Below are 27831 nucleotides of genomic sequence, written 5' to 3' on the forward strand. Positions count from 1 at the left end.
ATATATAAAATATATTTATTTATTTATTTATTTTTTCGAAGGACTCAATAGTAGCCCAAGGAGAATGGCCTGTGTAAATAAAAAGCCTACCAGTAACAATCATCGCTCCGAAGTGGCTTTACTCAATCTCCCACAAGGCACCGCGGTGCGAGCAACGTCACTATCTTGCGACCCAACGTGGATTTGCTGTAACTTGTAACCCAGCGATATGCTCAGCGATAGCTTTATCTAGATTACAATTAACACATTTTTAACACTCGACCGCTGCAGCTCCAGCAGTGTATGTGTCTGAACGCTCTTTTAACCTCCATTTCCACCATTTAAGGTTTCCAGAAGAAGTTTTAACGCAGTGTTTTAAGTCTTTCCACGTGTCGCAGCTAGCTAGCTAATGCTAACGAACCCTGGTTACCCATAGTTACCCTGGTTACCCTGGTTACCCTGCATGACAATGAAGACCCTTGACGACCAAGCAGCCCGCTTCCTCTTAGACGCCTCCTCGCTGTATAAAGACACATGTCCGGAGCTGTCACGGTTCTTAATGTAAGAAAACTTTGTCTAAAATCCTTCATGAGTTTCACTTTCACAGCTGAGTCCAGACTGGCTCTCCAGTGTTGTTGTAATAGCAGCATGTAGGCGCTAGGTGGAGGAGCTCCACCAGTGTTGGAGGTTGACTTCCTGCCAATATGATGCACTGTTTATTTATTTATTTATTTTCTATATACTTTATTTTTTCCCTTTTTTCGAGGTTGTTTTCATATATGCAATTTACATTTCGTAATTACAATATTTCAATTCTATTATTTAGTTTAGTTATTATTTAAACTGTTTTAATTGATGGAATTATTTTATATGTTTTATTGTATTTATTTTATTTTAATTTATTTATTTTTTCGAAGTACTCTATATATATATATAATATAATATATAATTATAATTAAATTGTTATATTATTAATAACATGATATATGATAATAATAATAATAATAATAATAATAATAGTAAAAATAATAATAATATTATATTATACATAATTATTGTCTGTATTAATTTTTAAAATACAGGGTCTTTGGGGACCCCAGTCAAAAACACCCAATTTCTATTATTTTGTTTAGTTTATTATTAATACTTTTTTAATTGATGGAATTATTTACTGAGTTCATATTTGCCAAGGGCCCCAGGGGATAGTGACACTCTGTCAGTCATTTTGGAGGAGACTGCTGCAGACACAGATTTCTATTTTTCATTTTACACAGTATGCACATTAACTGTAACTTTCCTTAAAATAATGATATTGATAATGTTTTTTTCAGATGGCATTACTTAGGCTACATAATTAATAATGTTTTGAGAAGAAATAAGTTAACATTTTTGCAGTGAAAAATAATGACACATTTCACATTTCAGTTTCAGCAAAATCAGCATTTCCTGTGATCATAACCGAACTATAAGCTTGTTTCACTGGTATATTAACACATATGGCCTGGCCTGTTAACAGACCTTTATCAGTATTAGATGTCTGGCACTACACTGTGTATTCAAAGACCTGTCAATCAGCTTGTGATTGATAGAAGGTTCTCTTAACATTGATTGAACCACTGTTCAAAGGACTGAATATGTATAGTTGTTTGTGGATTGGCTGTGGTTGTTTACAATGTTGCTTCATCTTATTACATAGATTAGAATAAGGCTTGATTATTTGTCACACTGATACAGCATTTTCACTCCTTTTGTGAGTTTGCCCATGTGAGGATGTGTTACATCCATCTTGTTGACAGATCATCAGTGACTGATGTATATTCACAGCTCGGTTTCTCATTGTGTTTGTACCTCCAAAAAAAACCAACTAAGTCTATGAGTAAGATCTGGCTGTTGCTTGCTTTTGTCTTTAGTGATGCCACAGTCAAGATATTGTTGTCTATTTGAACATTGAATTGTGCTTCTTATTGAAGCATGATTGTTTGTGTAGTTCCAATGGCTATTCCTATTGCATGAGCTAGTTGTGTCTTGAGCTGCAACAATTAATCGATAATCGATTAGTCGTCAACTATTAAATCAATCGCCAACTATTTTGATAATCGATTAATTGGTTTGAGTATTATTTTAAGAAAAAAAGGTATAACTTCTCTGATTCCAGCTTCCTAAAGGCACTGTTTGTAACTTCTTACACGTATGAATCATTGTGGGTCGGTGTCCCATGCACGCTTGCGTGTAGCTACGCTGTTCCAACACAAACTACACGGAAGCACCAAAACTGTAAAGCTATATCTAGTGAAGCCCGTCTTGCAAAACAGTTTTGGCTCTTCCTGCTTCGGCCTCCCGACCGCGGTCAAAAGACACAGGGGAACGTAGCTTTGGTCTCCAGGGCCGGAGTCTCTGCTCCTCTGCCTGCTTGCCTTTACTCACACACCGCGCTCGTTCTCACTCTCTCACTCCACTTCTTGCATGCATGCACGCACACTACACACTACAGAAGAGTTAGTTTAGCTCTGAGAATATCTAGTGAATGTACAGTGGAAATTTGTGCAGAAATAAATGCTGCAGCTCCTCCAGACCAACGGAGGTTTCCTGTGTTGTTTCCTGCTGCTGAGTGAATAGACTGCAACGGAGCGAGTAACGTTATCGTCTCCGACCGGAGCTGCGGTGTCTCCCCTGTTCCTTCTGACCGGGAGGCTGAAGCAGGAAAACACAGTATCAGCATTGATTCATGGAGAGACCTTCGTCTGGTCAGCTTACATTACTGTCAAGCAGGTGAAATAGAGTGATATTGTGGTTTTAGCTGACGTGTGTCGCCTCACTAGTTTTGACCGATGCTCGTTCATGTCTATGTAGAGCGAGCACAAACGCAAGCGCGAGCAACAGGACGCTGACTTTCGTTGACTTAACGGCCACAGGTGTCGCCGTTAACAAGCAATTTCTGATTCTTACATAGAGTCCCTTTAAATGTGAATATTTTCTGGTTTCTTTACTCCTCTATGACAGTAAACTTAATATCTTTGAGGTGTGGACAAAACAAGACATTTTAGGATGTCATCTTGGGCTTTGGGAAACACTGATTGACATTTTTCACCATTTTCTTACATTTTTTAGACCAAACAACTGATCGATTAATCGATAGAATAATCAACAGATTAATTGACAATGAAAATAATCGTTAGTTGCAGCCCTAGTTGTGTCCAGTCAGTGGCTGGCTGCTCATGTGCAGGTGTAGTGGGTGTGTTTGTGCAGCATGCGTGAGCTGTTGCAACTGATGAATTCAGTTTAATTTTACTGTCATTCAGTTGTATGAATTTGCAGAGTGAGATGAGATCATAGCAACTTCCCAACAACCATAAAAAAGTGCTGCAAGCAAAGGCAATCCCTGTTATCATCGGGTGGGAGAGACAGACAGTCTGAGAACTCGCCTCCTCGCTTGTATCTTTTGCAAGATTGTCAAAAGGACTCATACAGAGTACCAAGACAGTCTTTAAATAATTAGTCTCCATTAGTCAAGTCTTTTCATCATTATTAGCATAAAACACAATAGTAATTAATGCCAGTTTCAAATTTGCATCATCCAGTTCACTGCTTCAGTTTTGTTGCTTTTGCCAACATACGAATTTATTCTTTTTTCCTCTGATAGCGTATCCCACACAGTGGTGATGGCGCTATTGTGTGGAAAGTGACAGTAATTTCTTGAGAAATCCTTTTAAAGCTGCAGTGGGTAGAATTGGAGCAAATATGATTAAAAAAAAAATATTTTTATAAAACGGTTACTATATCCTGACAGTAGTGCATGAGACAGGTAATCTGAAAAAAATCATGTGCGTCTGTGTCCTCTGGTGCTCCTAATGGCATCTGCAAGCTTTCACAGACCGGAGGAAAACAACCAATCAGAGCCGAGCTGGAGCCAGCCGTCTCTGAGCAGCTGTCAATCACTCTCAAACTCCGATCAAACGGTCAAACTAGGCAGCGCTGATCAAATATGAATCAATATTCTGTTACTGTAATGCCTATTTCTTGCCTCAAATGTTTTCAGAAACATCTTGTAGTGTTGATAAGCGCTGCCTAGTTTGACTGTTTGACCATTTGATCGGAGTTTGCGAGTGATTTACAGCTGCCGCCGTTGAATGAACAGCCAATAGGAACGCTCTCTCTCTGAAATTACCTGTGATTGTCCAAAGTCTTCCGTCACGGGCTAGATGTTTTAAAGCCTGAAAACAGAGCCATGAGGAGGAGCAGAAGTCTAGTTTTCTCTCAGAATACTTGAATTACAATATGCTGAAAGGTTATTATGAAATTTTTTTTCAAAGATGCCAAAATATTCTACCCAATGAAGGTTTAAACCTCAAATTTTCTCAATCATAGTTTATGTGGGTATTATTAATGCATTTGAAATGTGTAAAAGAATGTGTGTGGACTCTTGTGGCTTTTGTTTGAGTTGGGTTCCAGCCATGTCCCCGTACCCTCCGGCTTGTTTTCATTTTCACCTGAGCCAGGAAATCTGTGGGCAAGAACCATGAATGGAAACAAAAATAGAGGTTTTAACATTGAAACCCAAAGTCAGGGTTGTTTTACGGATGTGTGTGAGCCCAACGTTATTTTTAATACATTGATCTGTTCCCCAGATTCCTTGGCTATGATGAGCTGGGGTTATAGCGAACATTTTGACCACATTTAACTGTGACCAGCTGTCCAGCCGGAAAGACACAAATCTGAATGTTTGGACTGAAAGACCTGGCAGGTTTGATGCCAAAGTGCCTCACAGAGGAGATTCAATTAAAAGCCACGGCCAAAACTCACCCAAATGTGATGAGCTAATTGTCTACTAGTTTGATCTTCAGCCAGTGATAATATGGAAGGCATGTATGGAAATGTTTCAGATAGAGGACACAGTTGATCAGTTAACTGAGGGGAATTGAAAACGTTCTGGTCAACATCCACTCAAATAGCTGGCATACATGGTCAGTGTGTGTCAAGGATGTTTTTAGTCCTAACGAACCACAACTGTCTCTCTGTGCTCTTCAGGGGGTTTCCAGTGTCTTCGCTTTCTCCAGTTCTGGTTCTGGTCATGCGTCACTGGAGTGTTTGTGTCGTGGGTGTGTGTCTATACTCATACACACTACCACACATATTTGTTGGAGATCGTGTTGCTGCCTTCTGCCACCGTCTTCACCTTCTGTCAGGCTGATGATGACTGAATGTGTTTGTGTGTATGTTTGCATCAATTGGTTTTAAGTTTTTTTTTCGTTCTTGGTTTCAGTAAAAATTCATCAATATTGACTTGTAGTAAAGGCTTTTCACAAAATGACTTCAGTCGAATGTTAGTGGTCTATTTGTGTGTGTGTGTGTGTTTCTAGGATTGTATTTCGAGAACATGACGGGCTGTTTAAAGTATGAGCTTTTATTCTTGTATGTGAACTTACGTCACTTTATGGTGGTTCACGTTGCCGGACCAGTGAAGCTGTTTTCCAGTAATAATTAACAATCATAGTTGTGTGTTTGGTAACTGGAGCCGGATTGAGTGTTCTGATAACCAAAATATGCAGGATGTCTGCTGGACAAACAATGACTCTGCTTTTAAATAGCCTCGAGTGCTTCTGTTCTGCTTTAAGTACTGTATTGTTTTTTTCTTCATAGAGACCATCAAATTCTCTATGTTAATACCGATATAAACAGTGATAATCCAATATCAGCCAGTAGAGATTAAAGCAGAGTAGAGCAGCAACTATTATGGTTTGTATATGATTATTTTCACTATCAAATGATTTGACAATAATTTTTTTCTCAATTAATCGATTTAAGGAACAGTGTGTCACATTTCGGGGGATCCAACAGCAGAAATGGAATATAATATTCATAACTATGTTTACATTAGTGTATAATCACCTGAAACAAAGAATCGTTGTGTTTTCGTTAGCTTAGAATGAGCCCTTCATATCTACATAGGGAGCGGGTCCTTTTCACGGAGTCCGCCATGTTACTCCGCCATGTTTCTACAGTAGCCCAGAATGGACGAACCAAACACTGGCTCTAGAGGGAGCCTTTTGCGTTTTTACGTTACCTGAAGGCCGCTGTAGTTCTCCGAAGTGCTTGTGAAACTGCGGTAACATGAGCCGCAAAGTGCAAAACCGTGGTACCGCCAGCTGCCGTCTGACTTCTGTGGCTCCTAAAGTAGTGTTATTATGGTAAGGTTGGCCTTACCACGGTTTTGCACTCGGCGGCTCACGTTAACGCAGTGTTGGAAAGGGAGGAGTGGGCGGAGGGGTACTCAGTTGGTTGCAATCTGCAACCACACCACTAGATGCTGCCAAATCCGACACACTGACTGTACCTTAAATATTTCTTTTATAATTTTTTTTGAAATTTCCCAAAGCCCAAGGTGGTGCGTTCAAACTGCTTGTTTTATTCTAAAGCCATGCTAACGGCTCTGTGAGGCTATAGCATGTAACTATGTTTAGCAGGTAAAATGTGTACCATGTGTACCATATTAGTGTTTTTTTCGGGTGGTGATGTCAGAAAATATAGGGGGGACTCAGCTTTTCTTAGATACAAGTAGGGGGGAAAATAGATGGTGAAGCACTGCTGTAGAAGGATACCATATCTAGAATGTTCACTAATTGACGCTGAACACACCACGCCTGAGCCTATGTCTAAATATGTATGAGTTACAAGCATCAGTGAAGGTTTATTCCCAATATTGCCACTAGCAGTTGCACTGTTTCCCCTGATGGCAGCAATAAAATGTTCATAGTGCTTTTCATTCTGTTCGCTTTGCCTCAGCCAGCACTTCTGTCTCTAATTACATTATTACAACGTAACCAACACAGCCCCACCCTTTTGCATCTTTTAAGGCTCTCTTGATTGCATCTCCCAGTTGTCAGCCGTTCATGTGAAGGGCCCATATCTCCAGTGTTCATCACCACAACTAAGTGTGCATTTAAAAGGAGATGTATGACAAGTATGATAATAAGATTGGTGAAGTGGAAGAAGGACTTTGTGATGTGCCGTTTCGGAGAGTTGGCTCATCAGGGGAGCAGCGGGAAGAGAGATTATGGGGAAAACAAAATTCCCAAGAATCCGGCTTCTCTACGCTCGAGTCATCAGTGGTTTGCTGACTCTGTTCATAGCCTTGTCAGAGAATGTGCTTTTTCGGGGCAACAAAGCAATGAAAAATGTGTCGCTGTTATGTAGTCAGAATGTATTTGTCAGCGGTGTCAAGTGCACCGAATGATCATTGATTATCAATAGTGAAGCAACCACGTCAGGAAATTTATTAAAAAAAAGTCAAACTTTCTAAAGAAGACTTTTTTTATCAGCTAAGAATGTTTTTCAAGTGTTTTTTGGGAATTGTTCAATGCCTGTGAGTCATTCCCCGTCCTCTGCAGAGTCACAATCCATCACATCGGCCTCAAACAACTTCATTTCCAGTATTTTCTGACAGGGCTTCTGTATAATCGGACACTTTAATCCAGTCACTGATTATTAAATTTGGGGGGAGGGGGTCAGGGGACAGTGACTCAGACTGTGGGATGAGTGATGGCAGATATGTTGCAAAGCTCTCACCGCCCTGCAGTCCAACGTTATCCAGCAATTTAAATACCCCATCTCACATATATGGTTGTTAAGAATGTAAGTGGAGAGTGTCACTAAACAGCCAGCGGGTCAACTCCAGATTAAAGTCGACCCCACGCCCCCTCCTCCTCTCCATAAACAGCCAGCCCCGTAGGGGCCGCCCCCCTGCCACACGTGCAGCTGGACAGTAAATTTCCTTTCATTGATTTAAGCCCAGGGCTAATTTTAGTGGGACTTAGCGGTGGCTTAGTTTAAATGTTTGAACAAATATCTCATTGCGAGCGTTCCAAAGTTGGAGGCAGCCCTGTAGGGGGGAGGCCATTGAAACAGTGCCCTATATTGTTTGGGAGAGACCTGGTTCCTTTTCCGATTGCATTTTTTCCACTTTGCACAATGGGAAGGGCTGTCAATGACAAATTGTTTTTTTCCAAACTAGTGTTTCCATCTTGTATTGTGTTTATTTGCATGTATTTTAACAGAATTGTTAACTGCCAGTTTCTTTCACCAAATGAAAACTACGTTGAACAAAATTATTCCAGATATGCTTTCCCTATCACGTTACATTGTTCCAGTGTGAAAGGACCTGTTCTCATGCAAATTGATGGGCATTTTGAAATAAATGAATATGCATGTTCAATTACTTAAAAATGAGAGAGAACCAAAAAGTTTATCTTTTCAAGACAGGCTGTAATTATCAAAGTTGTTCTCTAAAATGATCTTGCACTGATGCTTTTTAAAGGGGACCTATTATGCTTTTGTGCTTTTTCCCTTTCCTTTAGTGCGTTATAGAGTCTTTTGTGCATTTAAAAGGTCTTCAAAGTTACAAAGCCCAGAGTCCACGGAGTTACTCTCCCCTATAGGGGGAGTATTTGGGTACGTTTTATTAACATCAAAATAAAAGGTTATTGTACCAGTGGACCCGGAAACTTCCGTGCCGCCGACACTGCATTTGTCATGCAACAGCGGGGTACAGAGCTTCAGAGCCGGGGATGAGAGAGAGTGAGCGGGCGGGCGAGCAGGTGTCAGCTCCGTGCAAAGCAATGGAACAAAAACACAGACTCATCTCCGTCAGTATGATAATAATGCACTTTGCGTGCTTAGTCTGATAGTCTGTAGATATATAGCCTATAAATAAGATATATTTTAATAAAATACAGTTGTACCAACAGGATAGAGTAGAGCACAGAAGCCGTTTCCATGGTGCGAGGTAGACGAGCGCTTGCGTCTGCCTGTCTATTCACATAAGGAGCGCAGTGAGACTCCGCAGCTCCCAGCGGGACCTCAGTTGAGTAGGCCGGCCTTAATGTGACACAGGACACATTTTGCGTACACACTGCTAAAAGAATGTGGCCATATGTGGCCCAGACCACCTCTGAATGTGCTCTGAGCAATCAGATTTCAGTGCGTCTTGAGTGCGTTCAAACCTGTACTTAGAGTTGTCTACTTGTGATCGGGTCACTCAGGACGCTTGTTAATAACAGGTGCTGCAGCAGAGCCGGTATGAGAATAGTAAAGCGTTTTTTGATCATTAAAGCATTTAAACATGTACTAGTAGAAACCTCAAATACAAGTATGCATCTAAAAATGAGCATAATAGGTACCCTTTAACATTAACCTCAGTTACTGATTAATTCTACTCTTATGTGTTCAAAATGTCTGATCTATGCTCTTTTTCTTCCCTAGGCAGTGGCCTGTAAATGGTAAGTTAAGACACCTGCACGTCATTGATGAGTCATACTTTTTAATGACATTTTTTGATCTATTTTCATTTGTGCATGTTTTCATCAGTGATGCCCTAGAGTGTAATAGCCACAAAGCGCTGAATGTAGTAGTAAGTGGGACCTTGTCACCAACTTGTCAAGGTTGATAAACCTCTCTAAACCCTCAGCAAAAACACTCTGAGTCAGCCAGCTGTCTGTAGCAGGCACGCACACACACACACACACACACACACACACACACACACACACATACACATACACAGAGGTCCATGCCAGCCAAAATCAGTAGGTAGTGGTGCCATTTGGTGTTCAGGCTTTCTCTCTCCTCCTCTTAGCAACACCGAAGAAGAAATTCTCCGATCTGCTGCAGTGCACCTTGGTGTGTCCATACTGTTATCAGTGGCTGCAGCCTGACAACCACCGGATGCGTCTGCAGCCCAAGAAGCGTCCATCAGCACGGGTGCAGAGTATCCTGCGCAGGAAGGCCAGGGGCAAGCGACTCAGCCTGCTGCAGAACAATCTGCTGAAACGCTTCCAAAGGTCCTCTTCTGTACTGGTGAGAAGTCAAAACACTACCACAACCCCACAGATCTGGTTATGTACTTTACTGCACTGCAGCATATTGTCTTTGCAAAAAAACAAGCATATCCCTGAATTGTGTCCTTAGTTATAGTGGTGTTGAACGGTGGGAAGGGGCAGCAGGGTTGTTTTATAGCCTAACAGATGCTGATATTAGTATTTAGGAATTAAGGCTGTCAAAGTTAATGCAATAATAGCGCCTTAATTCATTTTAACGGCACTAATTCCTTTAACGCATTAACGCAACTTGCGGTTTTTAGGTTGTAGTGGGCTCAGTTTTAAAGCTAGTGAAGATACTGGCATCATATGGAACTAGATGCTATGTCATACTAGCTTGTCACGAAGGAGACTGAATAACGTTTCAAACTTGTGCTAAATTTTGGCGAGGAAAAACTGGCATGGCCATTTTAAAAGGGGTCCCTTGACCTCTGACCTTAAGGTATGTGACTGAAAATGGGTTCTATGGGTACCCACGAGTCTCCCCTTTACAGACATGCCCACTTTATGATAATCACATGCAGTTCGGGGCAAGTCATAGTCAAGTCAGCACACTGACACACTGACAGTTGTTGTTGCCTGTCGGGCTGCAGTTTACCATGTTATGATTTGAGCATTATGCTAAATGCAGTACTTCTTTGTGTTGTTAATTGATTTCCTGTAATACATATATGCATACATTTGCATAAAGCAGCATAATTGCCTACTCCCATGTTGATAAATAGGCTGCTTTACAAATCTTCCCTTGAGGTACATTTTGAACAGATAAAAAATGTGTGATTGAGATTAATGGCAACCAACTATGGACAATCTTGCAATTAATCAAGATTAAATATTTTAATCGATTGACAGCCCTATTAGGAATAATACCGGCTGGAAAACTGTGCTATGTCACATTTTCTAATTTATTTTATTCTCACTCTATTTATTTTGTTGGTAATCCTGGTGTTTCTGTGATAATCCACCGTTGATAATATTGTTCCTCTGGGGCCCTATTTTAAACTTCCTATCTTAAGACTTAAATTAAGATAGGAAGATGTGTTTTTTCCCAATTTGGTGTTACGGAAACAAATCCTCTCAGATTAGGAAATCCTAAATTCTCAATCCAACATCGCTTATCAACTTTACGTCTGTTACCTAGCAACGAAAGCTACTTTTCTCATCTCGCCGAGTTAAACAACTTTGTAACCGTTGTTTTTCTCATTGAAACATACAAAAAAAATGGAGCAAAAACAACAGCGGGTACTTCAAGACAGATGAGCCAGAGGTGTTGATAACATCTGTAGAGAAATCCAAAGATGTTCTTTTTAGGAAATTTACAACAACCCTAACTCAGGAGATAAAAGAAAGAGAGTAGGCTAAGATAACAGACACGGTCTCCGCCTATCCGGCATCCAACGGAGCGTTGATGCTATCAAAACGGAAATAAGAACATTGACAAGTGATGTGAAGAGGAAGGCAGCTCTTATGCCCAAAGAACAGAAGAAAAGTGAAAGTTAGGGCATCTTAACGGTTATCCTAAAGTTAGGAGAGTTTATTTAAGATTTTGGGAAGTTAGGATGCTTGAACATTGACTTAGCAACTGATCATCTCTAATGGCTTTGGCCATGGTTACCAAACAGTTAAGATAGGGTCTGCAAGTTAAGAAGTTTCTGTAATACGGTATCGGTTGAGCTTTACTGGTCATAAAGACATTTGTGTCAGCTAACCTCAGCCCCGTCTTTGCCACTTATTCTGTAGCTGGTGTTGACCTCTGACCTATGAAGGAGGAGAGATACAAAATTATTTCCCAGGGGTGATCAAAATGTCTCACATCATTATTTATTATAACATAACAAGCCCTGCATTGGTTGTTAATGTCTCCAGCCGTTGTTGCCATTTAGATTTATGAAGTCATTAGTATTCATTCCACAGAGAGTGCCTAGTTTCATTATGGCGCTCCACTCATCATTACAGTCTTTACAGTGGTCCCATTAAGCTTAACTGTAAGAGAACTAATGTTGCCCGACGGGGCTTCGTCAACACTCACCCTGTTCCCTCCCTAAACTGTTATAGTGGTCCTTTTTGACTGCCCTCTTAATGGATGGCACCAGGCAGAGACAGAAAGGAAGGCTTATTTTGGCCAGCACCCACCCACTCTACTCATAAGCAAACCCGTGGTGGCGCTTTTGGCATTAGGGTCATTTTCCTGCATCAGAGAGCAGTGATAGGAGAGAACCATTGAAGAGCCCCTCTGGTGATCTGACATCAGCCCTAATGAAGAGCAGCTCTATTGGAAATGCTGCTGCCTCATTAAAAGCTGGTTGGGTTCATTTAATATGCAGGTATTCACCGCGCAAGGCACTCTGAACCCACTCTCCTCTATATGTCAGTAGACTCTGAGGGCAAAGAGGAAGACAGAGATGGAGAGAGGGAGCATAGTGAGAGAAGTGGAGGAGAATAACAGCAGAGTGAAACAGAAAAAAATAATAAAAGCAAGAGTGTGCAAGGCAGATAGATAAGAAAGGCGAAAAGGAGAAGTGAAATGATGGAGTGCAAGAGAAAAAGTTGTCGTAACATAATCTTATAAGAAGCGGTGTCTGTGTGCTCCTTCCTGTTCTACTTCTGTGCACTGTGGTGAAGGTCAGGTCCAGGATCTGATTGGGAAGTCCTCTGGAGAAAGTGATTTGAGAGAGTTTTCACATGAAGGAGACTGTTGTAAAATATAAAAGGTATGTTATAGGGGTTTCGGTTAAAGGTAAACAATGTAGCGTTGTCGGTTACTGTTTGTAAACACACAGCATTCAAAGTTGGCCCATCCTCCACGGCTTAACAGGTGAGAGAGAGAGAGTAGCAGTGGTCGAGGTCGAGCAAGCTAGAGTGTGAATGAAGAGAGGGGGCGGCATTAGCGAGAGCAAAGCAGCGAATCAGAGAAATAAAACATTATTTTCTGATTGTTTCATGGCGGTTACGTTAACCTGGGAATGAAAATGAGCTGTACACCCTACGCACTGTTATTGGCTTGGGGCTGTACACCCATGTCGGGGCCCGAAGGCTCTTTGGTTATGCGCAGAAGCATCCCGAGCACTGTAAAATAAGAAAAAAAGAAAATACAGGCATAGGGATAATAAATAATATTATATAATGTTGTGTGTTGTCATGTCACATAGACTTTTAGAAAAAACTCCCTTGGGAGGCAACCCCATCCTTCAAATCCATAAACTTAAACCTGTGTGGTGCGTCACACACACCTTTAGTCAAACATAACTATGTTGTGTGTTGTACCCTGAAGGCCTCTCTTGCAGACACTCAGCCGTGACTGTGCACCTCTCTTACTCATTTGTCAACAGTGTTTTAGTCACGATGGAGAATGTTGATGCTTGCTCATCACGTGACTTCCTAAAATAGTAAACCAATGCACCCTGAGCGCGTCATCCACGGTATTTTTACCCTCTGTTTTCACGGTCACTCTCCTGTCATAAACTGGTGGTTCAAGGGGCAACAAGTCAAGCCAACACGCACCTGTGCTCGGCAGAGGGTTGATAGCGAGGCGATACCCTCAAAATGTAGAGTGGTGGAGCGGTGAGATAAGAGGAGGAATGTGGACTGCCTTCCCGTCTTTGCCTCCGTGGCTCCGTGCTGATGAACAGAGCATAACATTGTCAGGGAGAGGTGCTCAGCACGAGAGCCTGAATAATGAGATTAGCATTTACTCGTCTCCTCTTTAAAGATAGAAGCGTGGGGTAGTTAGGATAACAGGGTAATCAGATGGAATAGAAGAAGCATTTTAAACTTGCACCAGTTGTCGTTGTCAGAAGATGCTGCTGTTGATTTCATCCACAGACTTGAAAACTGCCTGAGTGAGATGATGTGCAGCAGTGACCCTGAAGCCTTAATTTGTTTTATGTTAGCGTTTCATAATTTTATTGTTTTATTTCAGTGTGCCAGAGTCGAGTGTTATGGCTGTGTACACAATGTTCCGCTCTTCTTACTGTTAGTCACGTGACACCCGCTGGGAGAAGTGGAGGATTTATCGGAGACATAATCAAAACATGCTGTCGTATAAGTTTATTGTTGCACTCATTCCTGCAGGTTTAGACAGACGGCCATTCAAAACAAGGTGTGAGTATTTGCAGACGCAGACATCCATGTTTGCTCGTGTTCTCATTATTCTGCCAGGAGTCAAAACTATTCTGGGATCTGGCTCTGGATGAGATGTGTTCTGGGACAATTTGAAAAGCTAATTGATTTTATGTTTGTTTTTTTAATCTCATATTTGGATTAGTTTAAGTAGTTTGTCCAGGCCAAATTGCATTCATAAAGTGTTTCCAGCTTGTGTTAGAGACATATTTAGTCTTCCGAATATGCATACCACAAACTACTGTAATATGTGTCATATTCTATACTGATCATTTATAACATACAGTAAATATATGTGTTGAACTTAAAGGATAAATTCGGTATTTTTCAACCCTATTTTCCCATGTTTTTCTATCTAAGTGACTAATCGAGGACAACACTTTTTGAAATTGGTCCAGTATTGAGGGAGAACACTGCAGCCGCCATCTGTTAAACGGACTGTAATGTAATCATTTGGGGCAACCTGGTACCGTCAGTTTACGTCCACTAAAACGTCCACTGACAGGCTCAGATTGTTATTATAAGTGTCTGACAACATCATGGAAAGGACCCTACAGAGGAATGTTTTTTTTAACCTTTTGCTTGATTTGGTCTGTTTGTTATTGTGTGTCTCACTCGGAGAGTTCTGAACTCTTGCGTCGCATCCACATTGTCGAAATCAGCTACAGCCATGACATTGAAAATCTTTTAGATAACACTAAGCTATGCTTTCTTTACTCCAACACAACAAACTCTGACAACACCGGTGTCCCGTGGCACTCCTCTCTCCACTCCATGGATGTGTAAAGAGAACTGGATACAGCGTTTGAGGCGGGCTCCCGTTCAGTCATATGAGAGTTGATCAGTGGTGCACGATGCCAAAATGGCTCGATGCTGAGTGATAAAGTACCCGTATCATCCGGCGATCTTCTGCATCCATTGGGCCCGTAGAGCAGGCGCAGTAGCGTTTCCTTTAACCCACTCTGGATTCTGGAGTTACAGACGTCTGTTTCCTAATGTAAGTCTATGGGAAAAAGTATTTGGTCCCAATGGCATCACGTGACGGACACAGAAGTTGTAGTACCACCACTTGGCCAGTACGGAAATTTGCATCAAAGCTCGGCACACTTCCCGGGGCCTTGCTCCACTCTCACTCACATTTCCACAATTGTCTTCCAGCAACAAGTCACATGGAACAATAACAAACAGGAAGCAAAATGTAAGAAAAAGGTTTAATTTCTCTGTAGGGTCCTTTCTATAATGTTGCCAGACACTTATAATAATAATCAGAGCTTGTCAGTGGCAAAAACAAGCACTTTTAGTGGACATGAACTAACAAAACAAGGTTGCTCCAAATGATTACATTGCAGCCTGTTGAGCGGGTACTGGACCAATTTCAAAAAGTGTTGTCCCCATTAGTCACTTAGACACAAACTCATGGGAAAATAGGGTCCAGGTTGAAAAATATAGACGTTATCCTGTAATGAAACATGTCCTTGTCCTAACACAAATATAAGCCTACACATGACCAGCAGATGCACTCTCCAGGGTGTAAATTCCCTTCATTTCACACCATATTGCTCTCCTATAGGATGTATGTATGTGTCGCCCTCTGGGTGGATGCCAGTACATGATATGCTTTCCCGTCTTAGAGGTATTATAAATCAGATATGTTTATGTATGCTGGGCAGGTTATCTAATAATGGATATGGAAATAAATTGGATTGTAGCCCCGCCAGAGAAGCAGAGACCCTAAATGGAGCGAAAGGATAGCTCATTCTCCTCCTCCTCTGCTTTTCTGCTCTTCCTCCTTGAGTCTAGATTTATACTTGGTGTGTGGAGTGGTTTGTTACAAGAAATAAAGTATTCAGTTCAGGCTTTTCCTGGCCATATACAGTACATTAATGTTGTTTGGGGGATTTTTAACTTGCACGGCAACTGGATTCTTACATCGTGCGATCACACATCACACGAAAATCCACCTTCCTGTGACGTGCCTTATGTGTGGGTGATGTCACGGACAGGCGACTGTCCGTTCAAAACAACGATGGCGGCTCCTAAAGAGTTTCAGAAACAGTTCAGAAAGGAGATGGCGTGCTGAGAGTCAGTTTCCGGTATCTGTGTTACATGGGTTTCGCCACTACCCCGCAAAGCAAAGATCGGCACTGAAGGCTTTTCTCGATGGAAAAGATGTTTTTCGCTCTTCTCCCGACTGGCTTTGGCAAGAGTTTGATTGACAGACGATTCATCCAATCACCTGCCAAGTATTTTTGTAAAGTGCCTTCCCTTTCCAAACAGTTTCCAATGACGGCTTCTCAGATGTGTTAGATTTGTGTACCATCCATGTAGCACGTCAGGTTAGGGGAATTTATGCCTAGTGCATAAACTCAACAGTTGCTTACTAGGAAAATGAAAAAGTGATTTTACCTGGTAGTTCACCGAAAGAATTACTGTTTTTTTCCAAGACAGGTGGATATGCACATCTAATGAATGTGCAGTCACGATGCTGTTAAACAAGTGCTGTAAAACAACACCTGTTTTACTCTGAAAACAGCACGTGTTTTATTTTGAAAACAGCACTTGCTTTCAGAATAACAGATGAACCAGGCATGAAAAAACAAAGTGACAGAACATAAGTGGTTGAAAAATCATTCCCTTTTCCCAGAAGGGCCATTTCTTCCTGACACAAGTCCAGCCTCTGTTTGTAATTTATGTCACCACTTCTTCTTGACCTCTCATCGCCTCTTCTTCACCCTCTAATCCCTCCCCTTCTTTTTCTCTTGCGTTTTACCTCAACTCCTCTAATGACCGCCCCCCTGCCCCCTCACATTATCCTCATCTTTCTTCTCTCCTCCTTCCATTCTTGGCCATATCTTCACAACGTCCCTCTGTCATATTTATCTTTACTGGAGTAAAGTCGTTGGAAAATGTGCCTCTCTTAAGGAGACGACAGAAAAACAGGAGACAGAGATGTCTGGCTGGTGCTTTGCCTCCGTTTGCTCTCAGGGAACAGGAAAAGCTCCACCGGGGGTTTTGACACCTCGAGGTCTGGCAGCGAGTGACAGGATGACAAGAGGGGGACGTGTTTGGGAAGAGAAAGGCCAGGAGGGAATCTGCAGCAGCAACAGCGGTAGTGGCCTTGAGCTTTTTAGATACAAACACAGGAGACTTGCTGCGAAGTGGAAACACTCACTCATGTCTCACGTGTGTGGGGATTTAACTAGAAGTGTTTTTGAGCAAGTTAGCACACACATGCACTATAGGAGCTGCAGTCATGATATCCTCAGGAAATCTTGGAGGGCCTCTACACACAAGAAAACATGTTTAGTGTAACACACATATTCAGAATATGCATATTGGTTTGTTTTCCTCCGGCACATACACATAATAAACCCTGCGCTAGGATCAGTTTCTGCTCTCCGCCGTCATCATGTTTGTAGCCCTGCAGCTCACGGGATAAAACCCCATATAGAGAACTCGATGCTGCTCCATAACAACATGTCATCTGTCCATCAGCTTCGTTTCCTCACCACTATTAAAAGCCTATTCTGGAACTTGGCAATCCATACTGTAAGTTGGCACGGGTGTCAAGGTTTGGAAGCCACTACTGTTCAGGTTTTGGATCCTCACTGACCAACATTTACAGTCCTGTAATCGATTCTGACAGCACGCATGCACATTAAGGGCATTCATCGCAAGTCTGTTATGAAGCCACACATGTGCCATTAGTTATCTTTTATAATATATTGGCTCCAAATCTAAATGTCTCTAAACTGTATTTTTTTTATTCCTAAACCCCAAAACTCTACCTGCTCTCACAGCAGCTACACCCTAAAGCACAGCTGGTCCATCTAGGGCCAGGTGCATATAACTGTATGTAGATTCACAACTAAAACTGTGTGTACACACAAAGACAGAATTATGTATATGCATTAATTATTTATGATTTATGAGATGAAAGCCACACATACGCCTGGTTCTGTTTTATAGATCTCAATCATTGCTGAACTGGGCGCATGTGCACAAGCCTAATTTCTACTCCCACAATGTACAGTAATAGAGAGCTACAGGGATGAATCCTAAAACCTGGAAACGAGTTAACATTACCGGTTCCCTCATCTAGAAGTCAATGAGTTTTTGAATGGGTCTTTGGTTAAATGCCTGAAATAAAGTCTGTGGTTAACACAAGCTTAAGAGATTTTAATGTTTTATTCTTTGATTAAAATACGTCAGTAAATCTCCCACTTGTGAATTTTGAAGTGTCTATAAAGAGGCGGTTTCTAACAAGTGGCTAAATGAGACTACTAAACGTCATCACGCCGACTCATCCGCCTTCAGTTTAGTGGTGGTGACGTGAAGTCATGCGACCGTGGTGTAGTTCGTGTATACCCTAACGTTAGCTTTTTACTTCTGGCGATTGCATCCACACCTCACGTCAGATTCAGCCTGGGTATATTCACGCCCGCTCTATTAGTTGAGCTACTGGGGCGCCCGAAACTTGTATTTTTTCTAATAGCAAGCAGGGGGCAACTCCTCTGGTTGTAAAAAGAAGTCTGATTGTATAGAAGTCTATGAGAAAAGGAACCTACTCCTCACTTTACTTATTACCTCAGTAAACATTGTAAACATGAGTTTATGGTCTCAATCGCTAGTTTCAAGTCTTCTTCAATACAGCATGATGTTCATTTAGTAAATTATGGTCCCATTTAGAGTCCAATAGACCATAAAGCAGAGTATGCTTTAGGGTGTGGCTACCTTGTGATTGACAGTTCGCTACCATGGCGTTGTCCGGTCTGGGAGTTGTTTTCGTTTAACAACTTTAACCGTTTCACAGTGTGTTTGCACTTTATGGAAGTTAATTAGAACTTTTTTGGTCGCCTGAAAATGTATTATTCAGTGTCGGTTGTACTTAGCTCCACCCTCTTGTGTCACTTCTGTGTGCAAAAACCAAAATGGCGATGGCCAAAATGCCGAAATCCAGGCTTCAAAACGGCAGTCCACAAACCAATGGGTGACATCACAGTGACTTATTCCACTTCTTATATACAGTCTATGGTTGTACCTAGTGACACTGTCAAAGACTCTTTGGTCTCTCTGCTGATAATGGAAATAGAATGTGAAGATTTTGTCTGTGGAAACATTTAATTTTGCATTTTGAAGTGTCATAAATACACTAGGCCTGTAAGCAGGGTTACGTTTCTAGATTTAAAGCAAACCGCGACCGCATGCCCTGGAGAAGAAAGCTTCCACAGATAATATCTGGGGGGATTTCAAGATGCATTTGTTCTCACAGTTTATCTTAAGAGATGTTTTATGTTTTATCTGAAAGAACCTTATCAAGCGTTTTTCACAGTGCGATAGCGCTGATTCATTGGGTTCCAGATGTTCATTTAACAACTCATATATGAATTACTGAAACAAACGACCCAAAGCATCATGAATAACAATCTTTTATATGATCTTTCTAACTGGATAAATCCTGCTTGACTATGCGATAAATCATTTAAAGTGTTAATATCTTTCCTCCAGCCTTTGCTCTGGTTTGTTTCGTGGCAAGCCCGCTGGTGTGATGCAGGATGAAATGTGACCTTTATCACCACCAACAGAGACAAAAAGAAAGAGAGAAACAGATATGGCATCTTTTTTTAAATGGCAGTGTGTAGCGGCTCTGCATTCAGATCGGGTATCTCTGTGTATTTACCGGGCAGCCTGCCTCCAGACTGTGTGACTAAGTGGCTGCCTGCTACATCACAGCCTGCCTCGTATTGATCCCCCAACTGCTCTTCTGCTTTCGGCTTTATTGTGTTGTATTGATGTGTTCTCCGATGACTTTCACACACAGCGCGCACAGATATTTTGTGCTTTTGCACACGCAGGCTTTTTGAAAACTCTGTCACGCAATCAACATTGAACACTTGCAAACCTTTGTCAAGCTTATATTCAATTTAGAGAGGCTTATAGGAACCTAATTGTGTGACTCACTCTGTTACTGTGCTCATCTTTCCCCTCCTGGGTGGTGTCGTTCTGCCTAGGTCAAATTAATCAGCCCAAACTGACCTCTAGCAGCAGAGAGAGAGAGAAAGGCAGGAAGGGAGGTATTTATGGAGCAGGGGCTATTAATAGGAGGACAGGTCCATCTGTAGAATTGATTTATGTGGGTCTGTGTGTGCGTGTCTGTGTGTCAGTGTCACTATTTCACAAGCAATTTGTCTTCTTTTTATAAGAATCTCAGGCTGTAAGCATGCAGCATGCAGACAAATTACCAACAACACTTTAATCTATGGGCTTTGACCTGAGACATGCATCCTATGTAAGTTTACATGAACGTACAGGGATACAAGTACACAAGATGTTGTGCAAGATAACTCTAAATGCAACAACTCTTTGAGATCTTGCAGCTTTTGAGCATGTGTAACTTAATATTGTGGCAAATGAGAGGACGGGAGTCATGAGTTAAACACCTCTGAGGTTGCCACAATATTAAGTTACACATGGTCACAGTGGGCACAGCTCCAACTGCATGACACGAAACTGCAAAATCTTATAGACAGTTGTTGTGTTTAGAGTTATCTTGCACTCTTTTGCTCATTTAAACATCATACTTGTATCCCTGTGCGTTCATGTAAACTTACATAGGATGCATGTCTTAGGTCAAAGATCATAGATTAAAGCGTTGCTGGGGATTTGTCGGCATGCTGGAAAGCCCTGACTGCATTTAAACCCTTCACTGCACAGACACCATGAGTATAGCAGATTGGTTTATTCTCCCTTCATAATGGCTATTTAAGTGGGCTGTTAGTGAGGTATATACTGTATGATTGCACGCTGTCTTTTTTACGATTGAAGGGATGAATAGCACGTGCTGCTATTCCATACACCGTGCATGATTTTCCAGAGCTAAATAGCCGTATATATATACTATTTATATATATTGACCCATCCACCTCCCCTTCCGTTTGCCCAGTGTGTCTCTTTCACTCTTTAAACTACGTCACCACACTCCTAGCGCACTTTCTCGGAGCGTTTACTGTTGCCGCGGATGGGTTTACATTATAGTTAATGGAACGCCGTATGTGTTTCACCTCAGCGCTTAAGGGTGCCGTGTGCGGTGGTATCAAACGCCAACGGCCGTGACATAGCCTCGATATTTGACTCCCTGGGAATGACAACGTGTTGCTGGGCTGTCTGTGTCGATTCATGTTAAACACAAACACAAGCATGCATAAGGTGTGAGACAGAAACCAAGGGGCTCCTCTTTTTGTTTGGATGAGAGTAGGATGAAATGTCAAGGCTACCCAGTGTGGAAATGTACTGTATATACTGTAGACTGTATGCACAGGTTAGAGGCAATGTTAGATATCGCTATGCTATTCATTATGTGTCTTGTATGGTGGATTTCATTTGAATATCGTAATCACAAGTCATGCTTTCTTCCTCTGACCATACAATGAACCTAGATTTATCAGATACAGAATTAAACTTTCTGCAAAAAACAATTGTCCTAAATATTCCCCAAGCTGCTTATAGGTCGTCGTTCATCCTCTTCCTACCCTGACGCTCCAATATGTCGCTTTTGCCATATGTTGACTGGCCACTGTGTAGGTCTGTCTGCTCCCTGGATCAACAGACAAGAAATCAAATCTGTCTGGCGCCAGCTCACGTGCGTCCCTCCAAGTGCATACACTACATGTCAAGGGACTAGCGTAAATTACACGGGTACACGTGATGGGTGGGATTTCATTTCAGGTTATCATGACTTGTCGCCACTACACAGCAGCAGCAGCATCATTTGTTGACACCTTCATATTGTTGAGTCTGGGTAAAGGTTTCTTTTATTGGAGCCTGTCATATCAGTCAACTGATAGTGATAGTGGAGCCACTAGTGGAGGATAAACCATAGGGATAAACAGCAGTGGGTCATTCTAGTTGTAAACATCCATCTGCAGCCAGCTGTCTGTCTGTCTGAGCCAAACACTCTTGTTTTCTAAGGTGTTTTTTTATATATATATATAGTAGTCATCTGAGTTCAAACCAGTACAATCTAGGCTCTCACTTAAATGTCCACATCACTTACAGTATGTAACCATTTATAACTGGGGAGCAAATATTTCTTGTTTGAGCACGTTCCTGTTCAGTATTATCCTGTTAAGATTTGATTGCATGAACTTTAATGATCAACAGCAGGAAATTGAGCAATTGCAGCAGGAAATGACAGGCGGTAGTGACGGAAAGATTCTAAATACCAATAAAGCAAATACAGAGCGTGAAATATGATAAGACTGCTCATCACAACACTTTAGAAATATGTCATCTGTTCATGTTATCAGGTGGAGACAAGACAAATGAAATGTGGTATAGATGTGCTTTTCAGTCCAGGTATTTTGGTTATTTTTACTATTACTCCTAGATGCGCAACTATATGAAATGACATGAATGTAACTTTGATTTTGAACTTTGATTTTTGCTATAAATTGTTAGCTAGAGGCAGGCGTCAGTTTCTCTAAAACAAAAACAACCAAGACAAAAACGAAAACAAACCAAACAAGGACAAATAATTAAAATTTTCTGAACGCAAGAAATTACAAAATTGCCCAGTTGTTTGTGACTTGCAAATGTTATTTTCACCGTGATTTCACTGCGTAGTAATAATGCTTCACCAATCCTCCAAGGAAAGTGCTTAAACACCCTGGAAACATTAGAAATTCAATGTTGGGCTCGAAGACACTACAGCAGGACAGACATTTCCTCCTATACACGTGAGCCCAGATCCTCCAGTGGAGCGCCACCACTCTGTCTGTTTCTCTGAAACACCTTTATATAACGAATAAGTGGTACCACTAGATCAAGAATCAGAAACTTTATTGTTATTATGCAAGCACAACGGAATTGCGTTTGCCCTCAAATGGTGCATTGTATTAAAAAAAAGACTTCACACCTATATACAAGGAATAGATAAGGATGAATGGGAGAAAAGATTGATTGTAAATAACAGCAATAAAAAGTGTAGAATCATTAGCAAAATAGAGCAATATGAGTATAAAGAGATAATGCTAAAATACAACCATCAAATGTGCAAACATCAGCAGAGTCTTGTCAGACTGAGGAGATGTCTGAGTTCATTAGAGCCACCGCTTTTGGAAAGAAGCTGTTTTTCTGTCTATTATAACATCCTTTGCCACGTCTTTGCAGTATTAAGGCATATTTGACACAAAGAAAAGCCTGCAGACAGTGTGTCCCTGAATGATAAATTTTAACAGCTTTACAATCTCCAGCTAAATTTATCCGTAGTGGATTAAAAACAGCTGCTCCAGCTATATCTGCACCATCAACATAGCTGCTTTGAGTTTTTACGACTTTCTTTATACGACGATTGTAATCACAATCGGTTTGAGCATTGCTAAGTTTAGAAGAGTGACACTTATTCCAAGTTCAGCAGAGATAGAGAGTTTGATAGAAAGGTTTTTTACTGTTGAATGTGCCCTTCATTGTGAAGCTTCATCTGCTGAAATAGAAGCTCACCTATTTAGGAGTTGGAGAGATTTTTTTTTACCGCTTATATGATCACCGTAAGTCAGGAACCATACAGGAAACAAAAAAGGTAATATGCATACCTTATCTATAGAGTAGATGCTTTGATGTTTAGACTGTGAAACACTTTGCTGCATTATTTTGGAAATTATGAACAAAGGAACGGAAAATATGCCACCCCACATATTGATACATGGTGCACCCTTATTTGTTTTAATATTTTATTCACTTGTCTGAACATCTTACTGTTCGTTTTTTACTGTACTTGTAGCTAACTTTGTGTGCCCAGATTTATTTTGTTTCCTTCCATTTGTTTTGTTACAAATTTTTCATTGATCTACTGTAGCAACTGGTTGCTCTATATTCAGCTACACCTTTACAATATGAGGAAAATACTTCAAATTACACAAGCAAACATTTCTCACGATGATCACAACTGCTTGCATAGTATTTTCTCACAGCTTTGAATCCAATTTTTTGTATGTGTGCTGCACTATAAATAATATAATGTATCCTCTTTGAATTTGGTCCCATTGATTTTGCAATATCTACATGGACAAAACATTTTAAAATCTTTCTTGAGTCCAACAATATCTTTCAGCCATACCTTCCTGTGTTTGGAGATGCTTAGACGAAGGTCTGACTTTTTATTCTATAAGGCTAATTTAGTTTGCAAACAGTGTGTCTAGATGATGTTGATGAATCCAGCTTGGGTTTAAGCATCACCACTGACGAATCAGCAGCAGCAGCAGCAGCAGAGTGCTGGCCGTCCCACAGAGCACTCGATTCTTTTGACACTGCATTGGTCGGTCCTCCTTTGAGCCACACCCCTATGCAAAGATGGGTGGGTCAGCTGCTGGTCTTGGTCTGTATAAAGCTGGACATGCAGGCTCATGTAGTAAACACTTCACACACGGTCACGTAGAAAGAAAGAGGAACATCTTACTGTCGCGAAACCCAACTCTCCAACGCTCTCCAACAGACACCTGTCGGAATCTGAAATGGCTGCCTTCGTGTCGGTGAGTTTTCCATCTCATCAGCATTCAGGACTGTCAACAGCTCGGCTCAGACTTGCTGACCTGCAGTGGTGGTCTTGTGCAACTCTGGATGGCTTATGTCATTAGTGAGATTTAACTTACTGAAAATTGGGAGGGGGATGTTGAAGAAGAGTCCTCAAATGACACAAAATAACACTTTTTTACTACAGTGAGGAAAGTCTTGTTCAAGAGTTTTATTATGTATTAGAGTTGGTTTAATCTAGCTTGTCTTGCACTTGCACTCATCGCTGAGCTGATGATGTGATTGTCTCCAAATTGTAATCATCACTTGATCTTATAGTGGTGACTAGTTGTGAATACTGGAGAGCATCAGACAAATGTGAATGTTTTTTTTGGTTGTACCATAATGTGTGGCATTAACCTCGTTACGGACTGCACTTTGGTTTGACCCAGTCACACATGCACCGTACCGTTTTATTGGGACACAAGACAGTGGTAGTCAGGAGTCTGGGATGCCGATTGTTGTCTTGAATCATGAGGATGTCAAGAACCGGCAGCTGGGTCTCGTAACTCTCACAAGTGTTTGCATTCTTTGCCTAATATAGGCTCTTGTGTAATCTGTGACAGGAAATTGCTTAGAATTTGTCATGTAAGGAGCAGTGACGTGTAAAGTGGGTGAAACTGCCTGGCAACAGCCCCCACCTTGCCCTCTCATAGGCTAAGTCAATGTTTCCCACCCTGCTTTAACTAATCCAGTTATTTTAACGTCCAAACAAACATTGACGGGTAATATAATCTCTGGGATGTTTGGGAGGGCCAATGGGAAGAGCCTCAGCTGTTGAGTGAATTAACCCCCGTCATGATTTTGCTTCCCTGGACCCCATTGTGAACTGTGCATGACATCGGTGAGGCTTTTGGGCTGGCCAGTGTCACCCAGGGCATATATGAGCACCTCTCATTACAGCCGCCTTTACTGCCACAACCGCAGCTCTCTGCGTCCCTGGAGGCATCCTGTCACTACAATCGATCCAGACTGAGTCACAACAGACTCCTGTGTGTCCCAGAGAAAGACAGACAGCTGTGGCTATACTGGGTTTGATGAAAAATAACAGGAATAACAAACGCTTCACCCTCCCTCACTTAGATTTATATTAGTTTGCAGATAGATTTATATTACACAACAGTAGTTTCAAAGACCTTTTAGAAAACTTGCAGATTTTTTTTCTTTGCAAAACATCCCCATGGGGATACCTTGTACGCCTTCACCTCAAAACCTCGTTACGTATGAGAGGAATATAGATGCGGGGGCCATGCAATATTAATGAACGTGTTCCTTTCCTCTCCTTATCCCAGATGGCCACCTGCCACACTTGCAATAAGACATCCAGACACAAAGGAATGAACAGGGAGTTCATAGCTACCCTCGCTAAGACCCACGGCGCACCAGGGAGCGCTGGCAAGCACAAGACCCCGCAGTTAACCCACAGAGCCGGCTCGGCAACCCCCAAGACTCCTGGCAAAGACAAGACACCTGCTCATACACCTAGGTGAGTTATTTGAAGGTGGCTGGTATTAATACGGGTGGTGCAGTGGTTAGCATTGTCACAGCAAGAGGGTCGCAGGTGCGGCCCTTCTGTGTGGAGTTTGCATGTTTTCCCCGTGTTAGCGGGGGTTTTCTCCGGGTTCTCCGGTTTCCTCCCACAGTCCAAAGACATGCAGGTTAATTGTTGACTCTAAATTGCCCGTAGGTGTGAATATGAGCGTGAATGGTTGTCTGTCCCTATGTGTCAGCCCTGTTATAGTCTGGCGACCTGTCCAGAGTTTACCCCGCCTTCGCCCAATGTCAGCTGGGATTGGCTCCAGCCCAGCCCCAGCCCCCCCCTGGACAGGATAACCGGTTACAGATAATGGATGGATGGATGGTATAAATATCCCCCTGAGCTAAAATTGAACCTTCCTCGACTAAACTTGGTAGGTGTCACAGACATCCGAGAGGATGATGTGTCAGGCCTGTTAGTGTTTGCGTGCATTACGTTTCATTTAGATAACTGCAGTTAGCTGCAGGTGGTACGTGTTGGTATCCATGCTCACCAGATCATGTACCTGATGACGGCACACTTTTAACATTTCCTGCCAACCATCAAAATCTCAAATTTCTGCATCTCTCTCCCTCTTTCTCTCTTTTTCTCCTCCCTTCCCAACTCTCTCTCCAGGTCCTCCACCTCTTCCTCTACCACTCCAGGGTCAGGCTCATCTTCCTCCAAGACTCCTAAAGCTAAAAACTGGGTCGTCCAGCGTCTCAGCAAGATACTCATGCGAGAGGACAACCAGGGCAGCAAGAAAGGGGGCTTGAAAGACTTTCTCTCCTCACTTTGAGTATCTCCCTGTGTAAACTGTAAAAAGCAAGGGGTTAGACCCATGTTTTACACCAGAAGGCTGAGGGGAAACTTTGGTTTCCGAGCCAGCGTGGGAAGGGTTACAGTTTGCCCACCAACACGGCTATTGCCGGGCTGTTTGGAATGGCCCTCCTGTGGTATCCTGAACGCAACAACTGGGAGCACTGTGCTAGGCTATTTCAACTATTAATCAGGGTTACTGTATCTTCTGCTGAGCCAGTCGGAGGAGCTTTGTCTAATTTAGCACATGCCTCTTATAATCTCCTAAACATGGGGACGTTATTTTAAGTGGAATGTTTGGGGAATTATTCAGTGTTTATCAAATGGCTGAAACATGGCAGGAAGCCCAGCTGTGTTCTGTGGTGGCGTTTGTGGCATGACAAGCTGGTTTACATGCCAATATCCTGAACCATTTATTTTCTAAAGTTATAAGTAAACATTTCTATGATACGCATATGTAAAACTATTTCGTATTCATATTATTTTTGTATTGGAATTTATTTTCTTGCTTTATTTTTTGTGCCTGTGTAAATTAATTTGGCATTAGCTAAACATGACCTGATTGACAAATGTATATATGTTGTCACATTTTTGTACATGCATGCAAATGATTTTGAAACTGTGCACAGTCACCTGTGAAGACATTTGTAATTATCATCTAAAATGGGACTCACCAGTTGCTGTTTACATTGAATAGGCACATCTGCCTAAAACCTGTACCAAAAGACTTATTGACAATCATAATTTCTTTATATATTTTCTTTCGGCTATATGTTTTTTGAAAGGTTACTCGTTTCTTCTTTTTGTTAAGAGCAGGGATTTGAATATATCTACTGCGTTTTGTACTGCCTGATTACCTCCCTGTTTCCATTAGCTGTTTAAATCCAGAAATACCTCACATTTGTATTCCACCTACACCCCGATTCTCTGAAATAAAACCTTTTCTGTCTGTGAAACTGAGCT

At 41.6% G+C, this 27831-nt stretch overlaps 1 protein-coding gene across 1 annotated transcript; it reads left to right on the forward strand.

Annotated features, from left to right (window-relative positions):
- Window positions 1-118: 118 nt before the first annotated feature.
- Window positions 119-27828, forward strand: c15h18orf21 (chromosome 15 C18orf21 homolog). Its single transcript, XM_037795478.1, has 5 exons — window positions 119-540; window positions 9235-9251; window positions 9608-9828; window positions 25826-26019; window positions 26686-27828. The coding sequence occupies exons 1-5, from the start codon at window positions 443-445 to the stop codon at window positions 26846-26848; spliced, it is 693 nt and encodes a 230-aa protein (XP_037651406.1). The 5' UTR covers window positions 119-442; the 3' UTR covers window positions 26849-27828.
- Window positions 27829-27831: the final 3 nt, after the last annotated feature.

This window comes from Sebastes umbrosus, chromosome 15, assembly GCF_015220745.1.
Source record: "Sebastes umbrosus isolate fSebUmb1 chromosome 15, fSebUmb1.pri, whole genome shotgun sequence".
Classification (NCBI taxonomy): domain Eukaryota; kingdom Metazoa; phylum Chordata; class Actinopteri; order Perciformes; family Sebastidae; genus Sebastes; species Sebastes umbrosus.

What these genes read in the sequence shown, in the direction of transcription:
- c15h18orf21 (XM_037795478.1), top strand. Translation starts at nt 443, where the DNA reads ATGACAATGAAGACCCTTGACGACCAAGCAGCCCGCTTCCTCTTAGAC. An exon ending in AAAGGTCCTCTTCTGTACTG is followed by an intron (nt 9,829 to 25,825) that starts GTGAGAAGTCAA and finishes TCCTTATCCCAG; the next exon opens with ATGGCCACCTGCCACACTTG. An exon ending in ACACCTGCTCATACACCTAG is followed by an intron (nt 26,020 to 26,685) that starts GTGAGTTATTTG and finishes CTCTCTCTCCAG; the next exon opens with GTCCTCCACCTCTTCCTCTA.